Below are 15396 nucleotides of genomic sequence, written 5' to 3'. Positions count from 1 at the left end.
TCGGCGCCGTCCAAGTATTCGAGCAGCGCCGTGAAGGCGCGCCCGATCACCGAGGAGTGAGCCGACGGGAAGAGAAGCGCCTCGGTGCTGTCGCACGGCAGGCCGAGGCGGCGGTATGCGTTCGTGAGCGCGTCACGATGGGCCGAGTACGCGGGGCACCGCAAGAGTACGTGATCCAAGTCCTCCACATCGGCGCACTTGAGGCAAAAAGGGCTTCCCGTACCTTGAAGGCGGTGCGTCCTTGCTGCGGTGCGGTAGCAGCCGATGCGGAGACGAAGCAGCAGCGCCCGGTCTCGTCGGTGAAGGCCCGTGCGTGGCAGCAGCTTCGGCGGGTTGCCACTGGCGACGCAGGGGTCCGGGTGTCGTTAAAGCCCCTCAATGGGCTTTACGTGTCGTGCTCGCAGCATGCCGGCCACGGTGTGACGGGCAACATCGAACAGCGTCGTCGTTTCTGTCAGAGGAGTTGTTCTTCCTTGGGGAAGAAGAGTTCCTTCGACAGTGGTCATGTCGTGTTCTGTCGGTTGCTGATGGACGCGTACGGCTTAATTTTCGACCAGCCTGGTTCTTGTAGCCAGGCCAATGTCAGAAGTGTTCATTGAATGTGCACAGAATGTAGGTGCCTGTAACTTCTGTGTGTGCGTGCTCTCTTATACATGATCATTTTTGTATATACACATCTCACAGCATCACTTCAAAATTATGTACAAGTGTCTCTGTCATATCAGCATTGTACATAACCATTGTGTACACTGCATATATGGAACATCATTTTATACATGTTACAATTAGTTCATGTGTAACTGTGTTTTTCGGTGGGTCTATGTTGTTATATGTTAGTGAGTGAGGACTCGGACACTAACTTGAGAACTATACAATCCTTCGTTTCTTGTATATGTTATCGTCCTGGTGCAATTGTGCCGTGATTGTGACTCAGTGTTCGTATCGTCTCTTGTCGAAATAAACTTTTTCTAAACACAGTATCTTTCGTCGTCGCGCGCCTCACTGCAAAACATGCGCCCCCCCCCCCCCCCCCCAGCCACTTGCCCCACCCAACCGTATTCTAGTACACCATGTAGTACACTCGGTACACTATCCCCGCAAACGCCGTTCGAAACCATTATTATGAGAAGAGTGCAAACAACTTTTGTTGTCTGCTGCCGCTACTCGGCGGCAACACCCTACCATGGTCGCATAGAGCCATGTGAGGGTTATCACTACCCTCAATGTGCTGAAAGATTCTAATCCTACGTAAGTGGCGCCTCCATAGACGACGGCAGTTCTGCGGTCTCCGGCAGGCACAGTAGTCCTATAGGAGGTTGTGCCCCTACCGACGGCTTTGCGGTTGGTTAAGACTGACTTTCGTTTCTGTGCTTGTACTGCCTTGTTGCAAGCATAGTAAGCAGCATGATGAACCAATGTTCTAGCTGTACTTTATACTTGCTGCAGCATAAAAGTTGTGCTTCGTAGAAAATAGTTGGCGAATAGAGCTATGATTTGGAGTCGCATGACCGACAAAACGAAAAGCTGTTCAAATGAGCTTGTCCTTCGCTGTGATTGCGACAGATGTGGCCGTGTGAACCCAATTTGGTTTTAACATAGTAAGTACGGTTTACGAAACGCTTTCTCGTCACGCTGTGCTTGGATAATCCAGTTGGAATTCTTTTCTGAGACCTGTGGCTGTTTTGATCTATTCTTGCCCACACACTTCTCATCCTCACTCGTTCTTGTGGCTTTTGGTGTTATACATAGCAGCTACGTATTTCTTTCGATTTGCCTGTCCTAGTTTCCACAAAATGTAAAAGTCGGTTGTGGTTCTGAACCCGAGACATGAATGCAATGACACCGTTTTTTGCTCCGCCGTTAGCTGCAGTGTTTATGAACGACAACCAGGCGCCGTATTTCGTTTTAAGCATTCTTTTTCTGCTGTTTTCGGCCTTCGTTATGAGCTTGCACGCCGCTGCTAGCTCCGGGATCGACCAACCGGCGCGACTTGTGATAAGAGTTGAATCAAAGGCACGAAATTGTTGCGAAATGCAGCTCCAGGTTGTCCTCACCCACTGCACCAGCCGAGTTTATGATACTGTGGTAGCTGTCTTAAGTGTACCAATCTGATGAGTGCAGCAACCAATCGGTAGCGCGCAACCTGCTATCTCGATTGCGTATGCTCGTGGTTATCGGAAGGGTGCACTGACAGATACGACACGAAGAAAAAAAATGTCTTTATGGTATCGAGCGCCAGTAGCTCGGTGCGTTGTCGCTTGTTTACCTTCCGCTATACACTGTTAAAGGTGGTGGTAGTGGTGTGCACTCGATTACTGCTTTTTTTGGCATTCGGCAGCTGCTGTCACCTTTGTTTATTTCTCATAGGAGACACGATTTTTTTTTTAATTGGCATTGTTATTCAGCCATTTCTACCCGCTTACGTATGTAAGCAAGCATGCCCATTAGAGTGCTTATGCTTTGACTCATTATTAAACTGACTCAGTTCGTCCATAAAGCGATTATCTCATTGGCTTATTATGCCTGTGTTTAAAAAAGAGAGAGAGAGAGTGCTTTGTTCAATAATGTAGTTTCCATTTGGTCTTTTCTTTAGCCTTCCAAGTTTGCTTATTAGACCCCCTCCCAGTTTTTAACAGCAATAATGCATCATCCGACAGCACAATTGTCAATACTTGCTTTATATTGTGTGATTCTGTGACTGAATAACATACGTGTAAAAAAAGTGTCTACACTAGTTTTCCTACTGAGGCAAAACTGAATAGAAACCAGAGGGATCTATCCATTTTCTGCACACACGGGTACAGATGCCTGAATGTGTAGCTTTTTAAACTGTTTTTACTTTTCATTCCTCCACCTTTATGATGCGTTGAAAAGGTTGAACTGGTGACCGCTACACTGTAGTAACACATGATATGGGTACTACTCTATGCACCAATTTTTTTCTAGGATTTCTTATAAATTAATCAATACTTTTATAATAACCAGACTGTAGCATAAAGATACAAAGAAACCCATACAGGTGCTGGAAAGAAAACTTTGCCTTTGGAGAAAAATTCATCCTGGTGCAGCAACAGAAAATGGTACCACCACCTTTCAGAAGCTTCAAAGCTACCATGTTTTCTGGACTACGAGTCTCACCTTTGTAGAAGTCGTACCCCCCACTTTTCGCTAGTTTCAAAGAAAAAATTGTTATGTATGTTGCACCAGCATATAAGACGCACCTCTTTTATCTCAGTCAGCGTGGTAAAAATGCAATTATGCACGCTTGTATACTTTGTGAAGTGCCGTACTTACCAATTTCAGGGCTTTAAATTTCCATAAACAAAATTTTTACAAGCCGCAATTTCTAGCAGTAAAAGAGCTTCAACCAATACTCCTCTTAGGCATAGAAAAGCAGCATTTATTATGCTTCACTCTAACCTAGCAAATGCTTTTTCCTTCGATGTAGTCAAAATGTTCAACTACTTCAGCCGGCAGCATCGCTGGGTCAGTGATTTCCGCCGCTGAATAGCTTATATGATAACTTATATGAGACGTAGGCACATCACTGGAATTGCTTCTTTAGCATGGTGTGCTTGTGGAAAAAAAGATGCTCATATTGGTCGTGCCAGCATGCATAGTTCTATGCATATATAGCACTCACCGACAAAGTATTTGGGGAAAAAATGAGACTTATAGTTCGGAAAATGTGGTACAAAGAATGATCTTATTGAGGTCACATGCTGCAGTCTGGTGAATGCAAGGCTTTCCTCTCAATGAATCTTCTGCCACCATGCAAGTCATATGCAGAATTCATTTCGTCAATTGATAGCCGCAGTACGGTGTAAAATTAACCTTTTCATTGATTTTATTTTCGGGTTAACAGCTTTTATAATGCAATATGTACTACTACTGCTACATTAAAACATTGCTCATGGCAGGCAAAAAAGCTTTTCTCTGCACACCCAGAAATTGCCAAAGCTAATATTGAAAAGCATGTGCAGTCTTGTGTGAGCCAGCCGTCTATTGATCTAACTAAGCAGGAGCTTTTCTAGATAAATCTTCACTGCATCTTATCCATGTGACCACTGGTTTTGTCATCCCACTTACGAAAGTCTCATTATTATTATTTTTTTGTGTGGCCTTGTATATTCAATTGGCATGTTTTCAATAAACCTTCAGTTGAAAGAGCACTCCTGTCATCCCCTATATATATATATATATATATTTCTCTTTTGTCTGTGTTTTTTTGTGCTGTAAATTGTTAATCTGTTCTGTCTCATTGCATACTCCATTCTTATCCGGTATGAAACATGCTGGCACCAGGCTTGAGCAAATATACTTTGTACTCATTTCCTGGACAGCTTTGTCCTGGATAGGTAGCACCCCCGTGTGACATCATGCTCACTCATGCAGCACAAGCAGACTGATGCTGGGACGAGACAGGACACAGCCTCCATCTGCTTGCACTGTATGTGTATGTTCAATGTCACACCGAACAGGCAAAATAAATGTGATGATGGCAGTACACTTGCATCAAGGAGTTCTTTGTACTTCATGTCTGTGAAGGCTACTGTAATTCGGGCAATGGTGCTCAACAAATGTCTTTTAACAGATACCTCTCGTGTGGATTGTACTGCATGTAGTGATCAGAGCTGGTATAACGTAAAACTATTACAATCTGTTTTTATTCCAAATCGGCCATTAGCCCTTCGATATAGATCAAATTGACTCAGGCTCTGCCCATTTGGGCGTGGCACCTGCCCATATGGGCACGACTCGAACCATTCTCACCCATCATGGAGGGCTAATGGCTGATTTAGAATAAAAACACATTGGAATAGATTTACATTATGCTGGCCCTGCATTGCCTTTGTGCTTTGACATTGGTCTGTTCTACTGTCACATGCAGCAGGCTTATACAGTTGTTCTTCAACAATGTCTGAGCCCACCTGCATTTTGAGCATTTCAATGTAGTTATATCTTGATTTCTGCTCCCATGTAGCAGCTCTTTCTCTCGTCGTGTTATTGTGATGTGAGCCCATTCACTGTAGCACTATACAGTTGCCTATCGCACCCATATTACCTGCAGTGCCTTTACTTGAGCCAAACGCAATCATTGCCATGTGTTTGTCCTAGCAGGTCCTCAATAAGGCTTGCACGGTAAAGCACATATTATATTTAAAGGGACACTAAAGAGCAGAGTTAGATTGGAAGGTCACACTCCTGGAATATCGCATAATTCAGTTCTTCAGTCAGTAGAAGCTCTTTAGGTGACAAAGAACAAAAGACAGATAACAATGCCGCCTTGAGATGCCTACACCGACTCCCCCATGACATTATAGATTGTGGCAGCATCTGCTCCAGCTTACTTAAGGGTGTAACAATTACGAAGGATTACCTATTGCATTCTAAAGTATGTAAAGACTGAGGCTGGCAGCTTCTGTGAACCGTTCCTGCTTGAAAATGGCCAAATTGTGCAGTGAAATCAATTGGATTGAACCATCATCATCAGTACCAGTTTGAGCACAAAATTAAAAAGGGGGAGTTCATCCTTAATTTTAGCTGCTTGTAGTGTTTTTCTTCTTCTTCTTCTTCTTCTTCTTCTTTTTTTTTTGTTAGCCAAAGAAATCTGAATGGAGCTTAAAAAGAATACCTTGCCAGTCTAAGCTGATATATTGTTTCTCGTTAATGTTCGTTTGAATATGCCAGTTAAAAGCTATGACATATTGTTTGCCACCTTGATTACCATAGTGGGCATCACCGTAGTCAGTCAGCCTTGGCTGACCACTGTCAGTCAAGCCAGTGATTACGCTGCAGGTTCAAGCTGCCTCATCGATCATATCGCTTGCATTTCATTAGCTGATGCTACCCATTGCAAACCTTTATTACAGCTCTTGCAATTTCATAATTCAGCAAATTATTTACAAAATTTCACTTCCTGTTTGAGTTCTCATAGTTTATTTGTTTTATGTTATGTGCATTTTCCTACGTATAACAATGCCACTCTTGTAGTCAGTTTGCTTTGCCTTATTGTTAAAGGGACACTTGTTGCTTTAATTTTAGTCCTTACCTTTACTTATTGTGGATACGAAAGATGGCTTTTACTCTGTTAACTGTTAGCAATGTATGTGCTGTGCTCTTAGTTCCTTCTGTAGGTGATGTCAGCGGTATATCTACCCGCATAGGCTTTTGTGTTTGTCACTTATTTTGTATAATAAATGTGCCTTGTGTTTGTTTATGTCTCGGCACCTTTAGAAGAGAATTCAGTTGCATGATGACAAAAGCCCTGCTTCCTGTATAATTACAATAAGTATACTTACAGCTTGGCTCCATGCTTTGCAAAATAACGACGTCTCTAATTGAATGCTTGTCTAACTGCAGCGCATCACTGACATGTTTTGGCACTGCTACCATGCAGTCGATGTGGCAACCACAGTGCTGCTGCTGCGTCTGTAATAACATTCATATATTCAAGATGTAACCTTTATGGCTTCATGTGGTATTATTTAAACAGGATGAAAGATTGGAGCAAAGTAAAGAAGAGTAATTGCACTTCAGCATATTTTTGTATTGTGACTGCACCTGTAGAAATTGTGACCAACCCCTTTCTGTTACCTTAGGCACGTGTCAACAATTGAAGATGTGGCGCTCAGCCCCAGACATGGTGCGCAGTGTCTTATCCAAGTATCAGCGAGAATGCCTGCTTCAAGAGGAGGGCTCGCGCCAGGAGGAGAAGCGCCAGAGCCTTGAAGATGCTGCCTGGCGACTAGTCTGTAAGCTTCCACATGCAAATAAGTTTGTCTGCAAACCTGTTGAAGCTGTGCTGCGTCGAGCACTTGAGGATGGAGCCTCTTTTGAGCCTCTTCAAGCTGCCACTGCCTTTGCTGCTCTTGAAGAGTATGCAACCAACTTAATACTCCAGCCATGGCGAACAGAGCTACTCCAAATTAAGGTATGTCTGTAATCAGGTGGCTTCTAAATAATGTCTTTATTAGCACTCTCGGCAATAAGTGCCTTTTATCTGCAGCTTTACAGTGGTTATTACAAGCACACAGTGGAGCGGTACCTCAAGAATGCAGAAACAGTGCTTCAACTTATGGGATATGAGAAGAGAGAAGGCAGTGTACTATACCTGGCTGATGCTGTTGACACCGCCACTTTGGGTGATGTGGCACTAGATTGCCTCATAGCAGCAGCTGAATGTAGGGTGAGTATGGCTTGCTATATCATCTTAGCATCTGGTACTTGCTGTAACATGAAAATGTACACGGTCCTGCACTCTTGAGGGAAACGCACGCATAGCCGTGCTTCCCGGAGCACCAGATGCAGCCGCCAGGAGAATTAGTGGCACAGACGCATTGAGAGATAAAGGTGACACCTACGGTGTGCCGTCTGCTATTGTTCCAGCATGCATGAAACCTCGCCTGATGTAAATTACTGTAAGTACTGTAAATTAGCTTACATTATGGTTCAGCATGCCTGAAGGCAGGTCTTTTACGTCACGGTACATAAAGTGCAGGGTGCTATAATGCGTCCCAGGATAAGCTGCTCAAAAGTCTAAAGGACCTATTTTCATTATACTATCGTTATGTGTGGTGCATTCATGAGAGGACTTTTGACATATTTTATGAGTTTATCATACTTCGCATGACGGAGGAGCTGAGGCACATAGTACAGCATGAACTTTTCGTACAGTCTGTCGTGTAGCTTCTTTTCCTTCTATGTCCAGCCTCTGCGGCTGTCCTTGCTGGCCGTAGGACTCAGCCAATCTCTGTATTGTGTAGTCGAAAACAGTAAACGTGCATTTATTTGTTGTGTGACAATGCAAAGGCACCATCCTAATGCCCGGATGGTTAAATTGTGTTCAGCGGCAAAATGACCTAATGTGACAACACAACTGTACGTTAACAAAAACTACATATGCCACTGGCTAGTCGAATACATGGCAACACTGATTCCAATACGCTATGCTAATATGTTTTTTTTTCCAACTTTATTAGGTAAATTGAGGCGGATAGCACATAGGCGCACTCATTGTGCCTATGGCATATTGTGGAATGTTGAACCAAATAACAACACTATAAAAAAATTCGGCAGAGACTGCTTATGTGTGGTAATGTGAAAGCATTATAGGATATAGTCCCTTTGGTAAAACGTTTTTTTCTGTGCGTTCCTTGTCTGCGCAAGCTCTCGCCTGCATTCTAACTGCGCTTCGGTAAGGCCAAATCAAAATGCGCCAAGCGTCTCAACACGCTCGCTTGCTCGCAAGGAGTTCATAACTTGAAGGATCGCTCAGCGGTGTTCAATTGGACATTAATGCTTTTTATTTTATACACTCATTTTATACAATGATGATGGGGCGCCACCTCATCCCCATTGGCTGCGCTGTCACATGCTCAACGACGCATGCACTAGGCCACATGTTTAGTCACCCAGATGGCTGTGACGTGATGTGTGCAATGACACATGCACTAGGCACACCTCTAGTCAACCAGAACCGTAGAGCCACCGTGGCGTTGGGCAAGCATGCTTGTTTTGCTTCCCGGAGGCCCGAGTTCGATCCCCATCCGGACGGTAATTTACCAAATTTTCTTTTCAAAGGCATTAATTTACTTTGTTTACAGGAACCTCCCTGAGAAATTTGACGTCAATCCAAGCATTCTTTGACGTGTTTTTACTCTCTGCGCCATCAGGCATTTTTGGTACCGACTATGCCCATGAATTTTTGCATAATGGGGCATATAATGCTTTCGCATTAAAATTGTCATTATTGGGCTGCTGTCACTTACCACTTCAAGCAGTTTCTTACGCCGCGTGCCATAAACACTCAGTGTTTCACGTAGGCTGATATGAAAGACTGTAGTCCGTGCACCGTGATGCAAGCAAATTTATGGTGCCAGCATCAGGCAAGGTTTCCTACATGCCACAGACTAAAGGATGACACGCAGCACACGCGGCCTTCAGCTTTCAATACACCTGTGCAAGTAGTTCTCCCGGAGGCTGCATCTGGCACTCCGTGGAGCACAGTCGCATGCTTGCATGTATCCACTAAAAGTGGACAATGCTGTACATAATTTTTTTTAGATATAAAATTTAATTTCTGCGAAGTACGAACTGCAATATGGATTTGCTCACTTCTTGTTTTCATCTTACTTAGAGAGACAATTATTTAATGAATCTTTGAGAGTTTCGCCTGATGGCATCCCTGGCATGCTACTCCAGATAGCCATGATTAAGTGAAATTATATGCGTGAGACACACATGCAGTCAGTGACTCTGGAAGTATTTGGGCAGACACACAGACAGTGCAGGGAAGAAAACGGCAGCATTTTTAAAATTATTTTTATTTTGTTGTTGTATAAAGCAAAAAAAGAACATATTGTGCTTTTTTATTTTCTTTGTAATAACATTCATGACAAGTTACACTCATTATTTATGGAATATTTTGTTTCTGTGCATCGTTTGCACTGTAGTACATTTAGCCTACATGGCTACTGCAGCTAATTGCTCTATAATATCTTACATAAACGCTCACTTCCTCTGGTAAGTTTAGAAAATGTGCACGTACACACACACACAAAAACAAGAAAAAGACACACGAAGCTGAATTTTCAGTAAATCGCATTTATTACTATCTAGATTTGCATGTTTATTCACAAAAGTATCCATGCTGCAAGTTCTCTTTAAAAGCATGTGCAAACAAAATAGCTACATGATTAGTATATAGCAGAAAACATACAAAACAGTAGCACCTTTATTCTTTCCATCTTTTTACCCTCACTCTTGAGGTCTGCTTTTAATGCATTATCACATGAAAACTGAGCCTTTTCATCAGGACAGTATACACGGAGTTAAAAAAATTAATACATACTTATTATTTTATGTTATACACGTGTGCAATAGATATACATATAAGCAGCTTTACATATTTAATTGCGAGAAGTATGAAGATCAATGCTCCGCAGTTTTAATTACAGCATTTGCAATATATACGAGTAATGATGAAGCAATACATCGGTTTACAAGCAAAAACTTTGGGTTATCAGTCCTCCTTGTCGTCGCTCAAAGCTCAGTGAAATTACCCGTCTTTTTATTTTCTGCTTGAAGTGCACTTACAACCCGCATTTCGATCTGCTCTGTGTGCGAAAATGGTGCTTGAAGTGGGATGGAGAAGAGCTGTACGAGGAACATTGTGGTATGCATTGCTTGCAGCAGAATGATTCTTTACGGGCTCAAGCTTATTCAAGGCAGTGCCACTTCATCATACAGCTCTAAACAGCCTGCCTATGGACTCATGTTCGATAATTCAAGGTAGACGTAACTAGCAGAGAGAGAGAAAAGGAGAGAGACGGATAGCTGCACATACTTAGTGCACGCAGTCTGCTCCAAATTTCAAAGGCATGACAGATGCACACCTTACCAATCGCCTCAAAAACCAGAAGTGGCTGTTCGTTCAGCAGTCCTGGTGACAAATTCTTTGATCACATCTTCTGAGTTGAGCGTGGTGGCACTTTCCTTGTGAATGTGTAAAGAAGATGTGTTAGCCTCCTCTGCATTATGTGGTTCCGCAAATAAGTTTTCATTCAGCACTTTATGCTGAATGAGCGTTCTGCCGAAGCTACTGATGCAGGTATACAAAGAAGTTGCATGATCTGGTGACTTCGTCTAGCAGCTCATGGACTTGTTCAGATATTGCCTGTAGAGTCTTCGAAATGCTTTCAATTGATAAAGACTCAATATTAGACAAACTTGAAGGAAAAAGTAAGAACTGCGCCGAGAGACTGCTTAGGTCAAAATCAGCTGTGTGCACGTCTAATGCCGCATTTAGGTCGTCAGTCGATAATTGTCTTCCTCTGGCGGTGTCTATCAACGTACATTCTAATTTCACTAGCTGCTCCATGCCAGGCTAATCAAAGCGCCACCGTATTTGTCTCGTAATACGATTGATCGCCTCGAAGTATTCTTTGTGTAATGCTGCTTTGGGATCAAGTGGAACTGGTGGGAGAGGCATGCTGCACATCGCAAACCTCCTCGTTGGCTTTGTAGGCTTTCCACTGCGAGGCTCCTTCAGACCTAGCAGAGTTGAACCAGCGCTCATGCGGTCCCACAACTCCTGTAGCGTATTTTCAGACAACAGGCAGAACATTGCCTCATGCAGAGTCTCGGCAGCTTCTTTCACACCTGCAGAACGAAACGTTGAGCGTTGGGCAGCCCTTGCTAGTCCCTCAAATGGACCACACAGAGCTATGGAGATATTTATTCCCAACAATGTTTCAAACATTCCCAGGAATGTTTGGTGTCCTTGCAAAACTGCTTTGCTGTTGTCTGCCATCGAGCCTGTTCCTGCCATCGAGCCTGTTCCTTCAAGGATCTCACTCAGTATTTCTTGGACCCTGGCATAGTTCTCAGTGAACCTTTTCATTGACTTTACCGTGACTGTCCTCCTTGTCGGGCACAGTGGCAGAAGGCTAGCTGGCATTGACTCTGACTCATCTGATGAATCCTCTACTGAGGGAAGAACAATAGAGAAATAAACACTTTTGCTCTTTTTTGATTCAAGAATGCCTTTGGAAAGACCATTTATGGTACTCAAAGCTCTGCCAATGATATCGCAGCTCATGCTAGTCTCCTGCAATACAAGATCTAGGCAATGATTACTACAGTGTACATACATAGGTCTCAGCTCAGAATCACTCATGTTTTTCTGGACTGCTACAAGACGGCCGGACATGTTAGCTGCACCATCAAAACAGTGGCCAGGAACGTTGTGGAAATCAAGGCCAAGGTGCAAAATCATATCTTTGATGGCCATGTGCAGTGTGTCAGCCCTGCTATCTGGCATATTGTACAGGCCAATATAGTTTTCGTGGGCGTTGAGTGTCATGTCAGCACAGTGTACACTGATGGCAAACTGCTCTTCGCCATCAAAGCATCAACATCAGTTGTTGCTTCGGTTATTATGTGGTAGAATGGGCTACAAACCTCGCCTCTAATGATTTCCCATTGTATTGCGTGGATCATGATCTCACTTAACTCATTTTACACGTCACTGCTTATCCATTTGTCCCTTTTTCCATCTATTTCGTCAGTGCTGGAGCATCCCCTGACCTTTCATCAAGCAAATCGAGTAAATTTCCATCGTATTTAGTGCACCCAATCGGAGCTTGGCCTGTGCGACACAGGTAGCAGACGGAGCTTACAATGACATATAGTGCCGTCCTGGCTTCCTCCTGCTGCTTGCTACACTGCTGTGTTAGGAACTGTGTTACACGGATACCTCTCTACCTCAACAGGTTGTGGTTCAAGGAATCTAAGTGGAACTGGCTTTTTTCATGCTGTCAGAACCTCTCTATAGCTTTTTTCCAGTTATTAACCATTTCAGGGTCGATATTTTTCGCCATATGCGACCGCCCAGGGTCGATTTTTTTTATTGCAGATTTCAATTCTTCTGAGGGACATATTTTGAAGAAATTTACCTGAACTTTTCTAGGGTGACCGTAAAGTGAGAAAAAAATATTTTGTGTTGGTATATACATACTTTTTATTCATTAATGACAACAATAAAGAAAGGAAATAAACTTATAGCAAATAAAAATTTGATGCATTGTTATAGTTCAAGGCTTAGAATATGTGCACACGAGAATATTTCGCAAGTCTCAAATTTTCCTGCTCTTGCACTAATATTTACTTCCATAGCATAATTGAACTGCTTAGGTTAGCGCACTTAAGAAAACTGTGTGGTTGTGTGCCCGTCAAAAAAGCAAAACTTGTGACAAAGTTCCGCTAATCTTCATCTTATTGCCAACCAGAGGCAATTAGATATTTCGAGTCTCCCAAAAAAAAGAAAAGAAAAGGAAACGCATGCGCGGCGGCATCCTTCTTATGCTCACTCCTGTGAGCACTAAACGAGCGAGAAACAGGCGGCCACCCTTGCTTGCATACTGAGAGTCCAGCCTTCTTTTAAAGTTGTAGGGCACGCATAATAGCCTCAACACTGGAGACAATTTACTTGTGGAAGTCTGTGGACGTAGGTGATGACTGGGAAGACTGGGTGTAGTCAGGCTGTAGTTGTCATCCATCGGCGATAACTATGGCGGTCGCAAGTTCTGGCAGGGTTCCTGCGAAAGTCGCAAGATTTAAGTTGCTTCCATTGGCTGCCATTTAAAGTGTAGTTATTGTTTGACAAGCCTTACCGTCAGAGCATGTTTCTTGCGTAATATGGCTGCATTGCTTGGATAGAGACTCGGGTCAGGTGCCTACCACTAACAACACAAAATGAGGGAACGAATAAAACAATAAAATTGATGCGTGTGCTCAAAAAGTATAAAAATTACACATGCAGGCATGAGATGTAATACCTTGTGGAGTTTCAGTTCTTGCACAGCATTTTGATGCTGGCAGAAAGAAACTGCCGATCTACTGTTGAGAAGCTGGCATCGTGGCACACATACGACTCGCATGTGCCACAGTTGTTCCAAGACTGAGGTGGAGCAGCGCGGATTGATACAACTAGGCGCTAGAAAGCCTGACAGGACTTTACACAGTTGCCGCTACCAATAAATTATGTAAAGATGATTGGTTAACAAAAGTTTGTAGCCTTCATGAGTGTTTACACAATATTAACACCTTACAATTTTATTCATTTGTGTGGTATTTTTTATTCTATTTTTTTATTTCCTTATTGCGATAGTGTGACGCAGAGTGTGTGAAGGTGACATGTCTGGGCAGGCGGCACCGAGCGTGCCAAATGCAAGTAGGCTGGGTGATGCAAGATTGCGCAAGACTCTTTTCACTAGTGTATCTTAACTGCTTGGCATCTAGGCTTGCGATGAATGCGCTGGTCAAACTGTTGATATATTCTTCATGCAATTGTCGCGTAAATGCATGATGCTTCACGGAGCACACGATGCGCATATATCTATATGTATATGTATAGTATATAATATATGTATAGTATATATGTATAGTATACAAAAGAGTGCAAGTAAAATAAAGGAAGGTTGTCACAACATCATGTTTCTTTACAGCAATTGAGGTTGCTCGTTGTGGAGGTTTGATGAGGTAAACCGTTGTATCGAAGCCGTAGTCTGGTGTTACATACTGCGCCGAGCAAATGGACACTTTCATGCCAGATGCAGGCTTTAAGACACTTTGCATACCACTATCATACTCAGGTGAACTTTGTGGAGTTGGGTGTGGTGGTTACACAGTACTCAGCTCGTAACTTTTTGTGTCTCAGTTCATTGCTACCCCTGCAACCGTGTCGCACATGTTCTTGACCTTCCAGAGACAGGGAGGAGAAAGTTGTGCTAGAAAAGTTTGAGAAACCAACAAGTGCTGCTAACTGAAAACATGGGCTTCAAGTTGGACAGCTGCAAATGTGGCGTCCTTGCCAAATTTTGTCCCCAAAATGTGTGAGGGTAGATCAAACACTGCTTTTTGGCCAATTGACCCACTGACATCATCAGAAAGAAGAGCAGATAATACATGATATACGGGGAGGGATGAATTGATTATCAACTCTTTGTTTATTTGACATGCCGGCAACAAGCAGTCGACAGGGCCATGACAGGCAAGGGGGAGCGGTGGTGAAAGGCAGAGGGAGATGGGGAGGGTGGGGGGGTTGAGCCGCGTGAAGGAAAACTCCAGGAAGGCTCGAACCCCCCACGACTCCCCACCCCACCCCCGACCCCTGCCCCCGGCTCTGGAGTCCTTGCATGCAGTGTTTTTCCATGGCCCTAGCACATGTAGCTCAAGTCATGACAGTCTTTGGTAAACATTCAATGTGAACATTAGGGCTGTTCTTTCTGATGTGAATAGCTTATAAGTGCAGCTCAAGTGGGCTTCCTATTAATACTTACCTGTTATACACTTTCTGCTGAAACCTGAACCCAGTCACTCTCCGATAAATATTGTTTACCTGTCCCAAACCTTTTGACGTTTTAATTCATGCACGGAATCACTGAATACTTCGCACTCATTTTATGACAGTATCTATACATGTGTGATAGTAACTGTGCATGTGCAATTTGCACCTTCTCATTATCACGCCAGGCCAGTGGAGTGGCTTGCTAGTACCTTTTGTGGCAGCCCTATCAGTCAGAGCTGTGACTCAACAGGTGGTTCACATCGAGTTGTCGCCACAGTAGGTTCAGGCTAGTGGGAACAGGAACAAGACTTTCTAACTGAAGGTGTTTATTGTCACCTCACTTTCACCATTGTAGGAGATCCAAACAATAATAAACCACATCATCAGCTTTCTACACAGCTAGGGCAAAACTGCAAATGGGTAGAGTACACAATTAGAGGCTGAGAAGATTCAGCTCACCATGTATGCTCCACGCTCTTGGCTTTAGGGCAGTGCTGCTCACAATTTAGCCAGGTGCCGCAAAGGGACAGCAGGCAGTGGTCTCC

General features: G+C 43.5%; 1 protein-coding gene across 1 annotated transcript in view; it reads left to right on the top strand.

The window, feature by feature from the left end:
• Positions 1-1303: 1303 nt before the first annotated feature.
• The window catches only part of tamo (PUB and ZnF_RBZ domain-containing protein tamozhennic), a 35214-nt gene continuing 21121 nt past the window's right edge, over positions 1304-15396 (top strand). Inside the window, exons 1-3 of the mRNA XM_050194011.3 lie at positions 1304-1598; positions 6603-6934; positions 7010-7189. Of these exons, the coding sequence (XP_050049968.1) occupies positions 6623-6934; positions 7010-7189 (492 nt within the window). The 5' untranslated portion in view covers positions 1304-1598; positions 6603-6622. The remainder of the gene's footprint in view (positions 1599-6602; positions 6935-7009; positions 7190-15396) is intronic.

This window comes from Dermacentor andersoni, chromosome 1 (assembly GCF_023375885.2).
Source record: "Dermacentor andersoni chromosome 1, qqDerAnde1_hic_scaffold, whole genome shotgun sequence".
Lineage (NCBI taxonomy): Eukaryota > Metazoa > Arthropoda > Arachnida > Ixodida > Ixodidae > Dermacentor > Dermacentor andersoni.
Note: the sequence above shows the minus strand (reverse complement) of the source record. Positions and strands in the feature narration are given on the sequence as shown.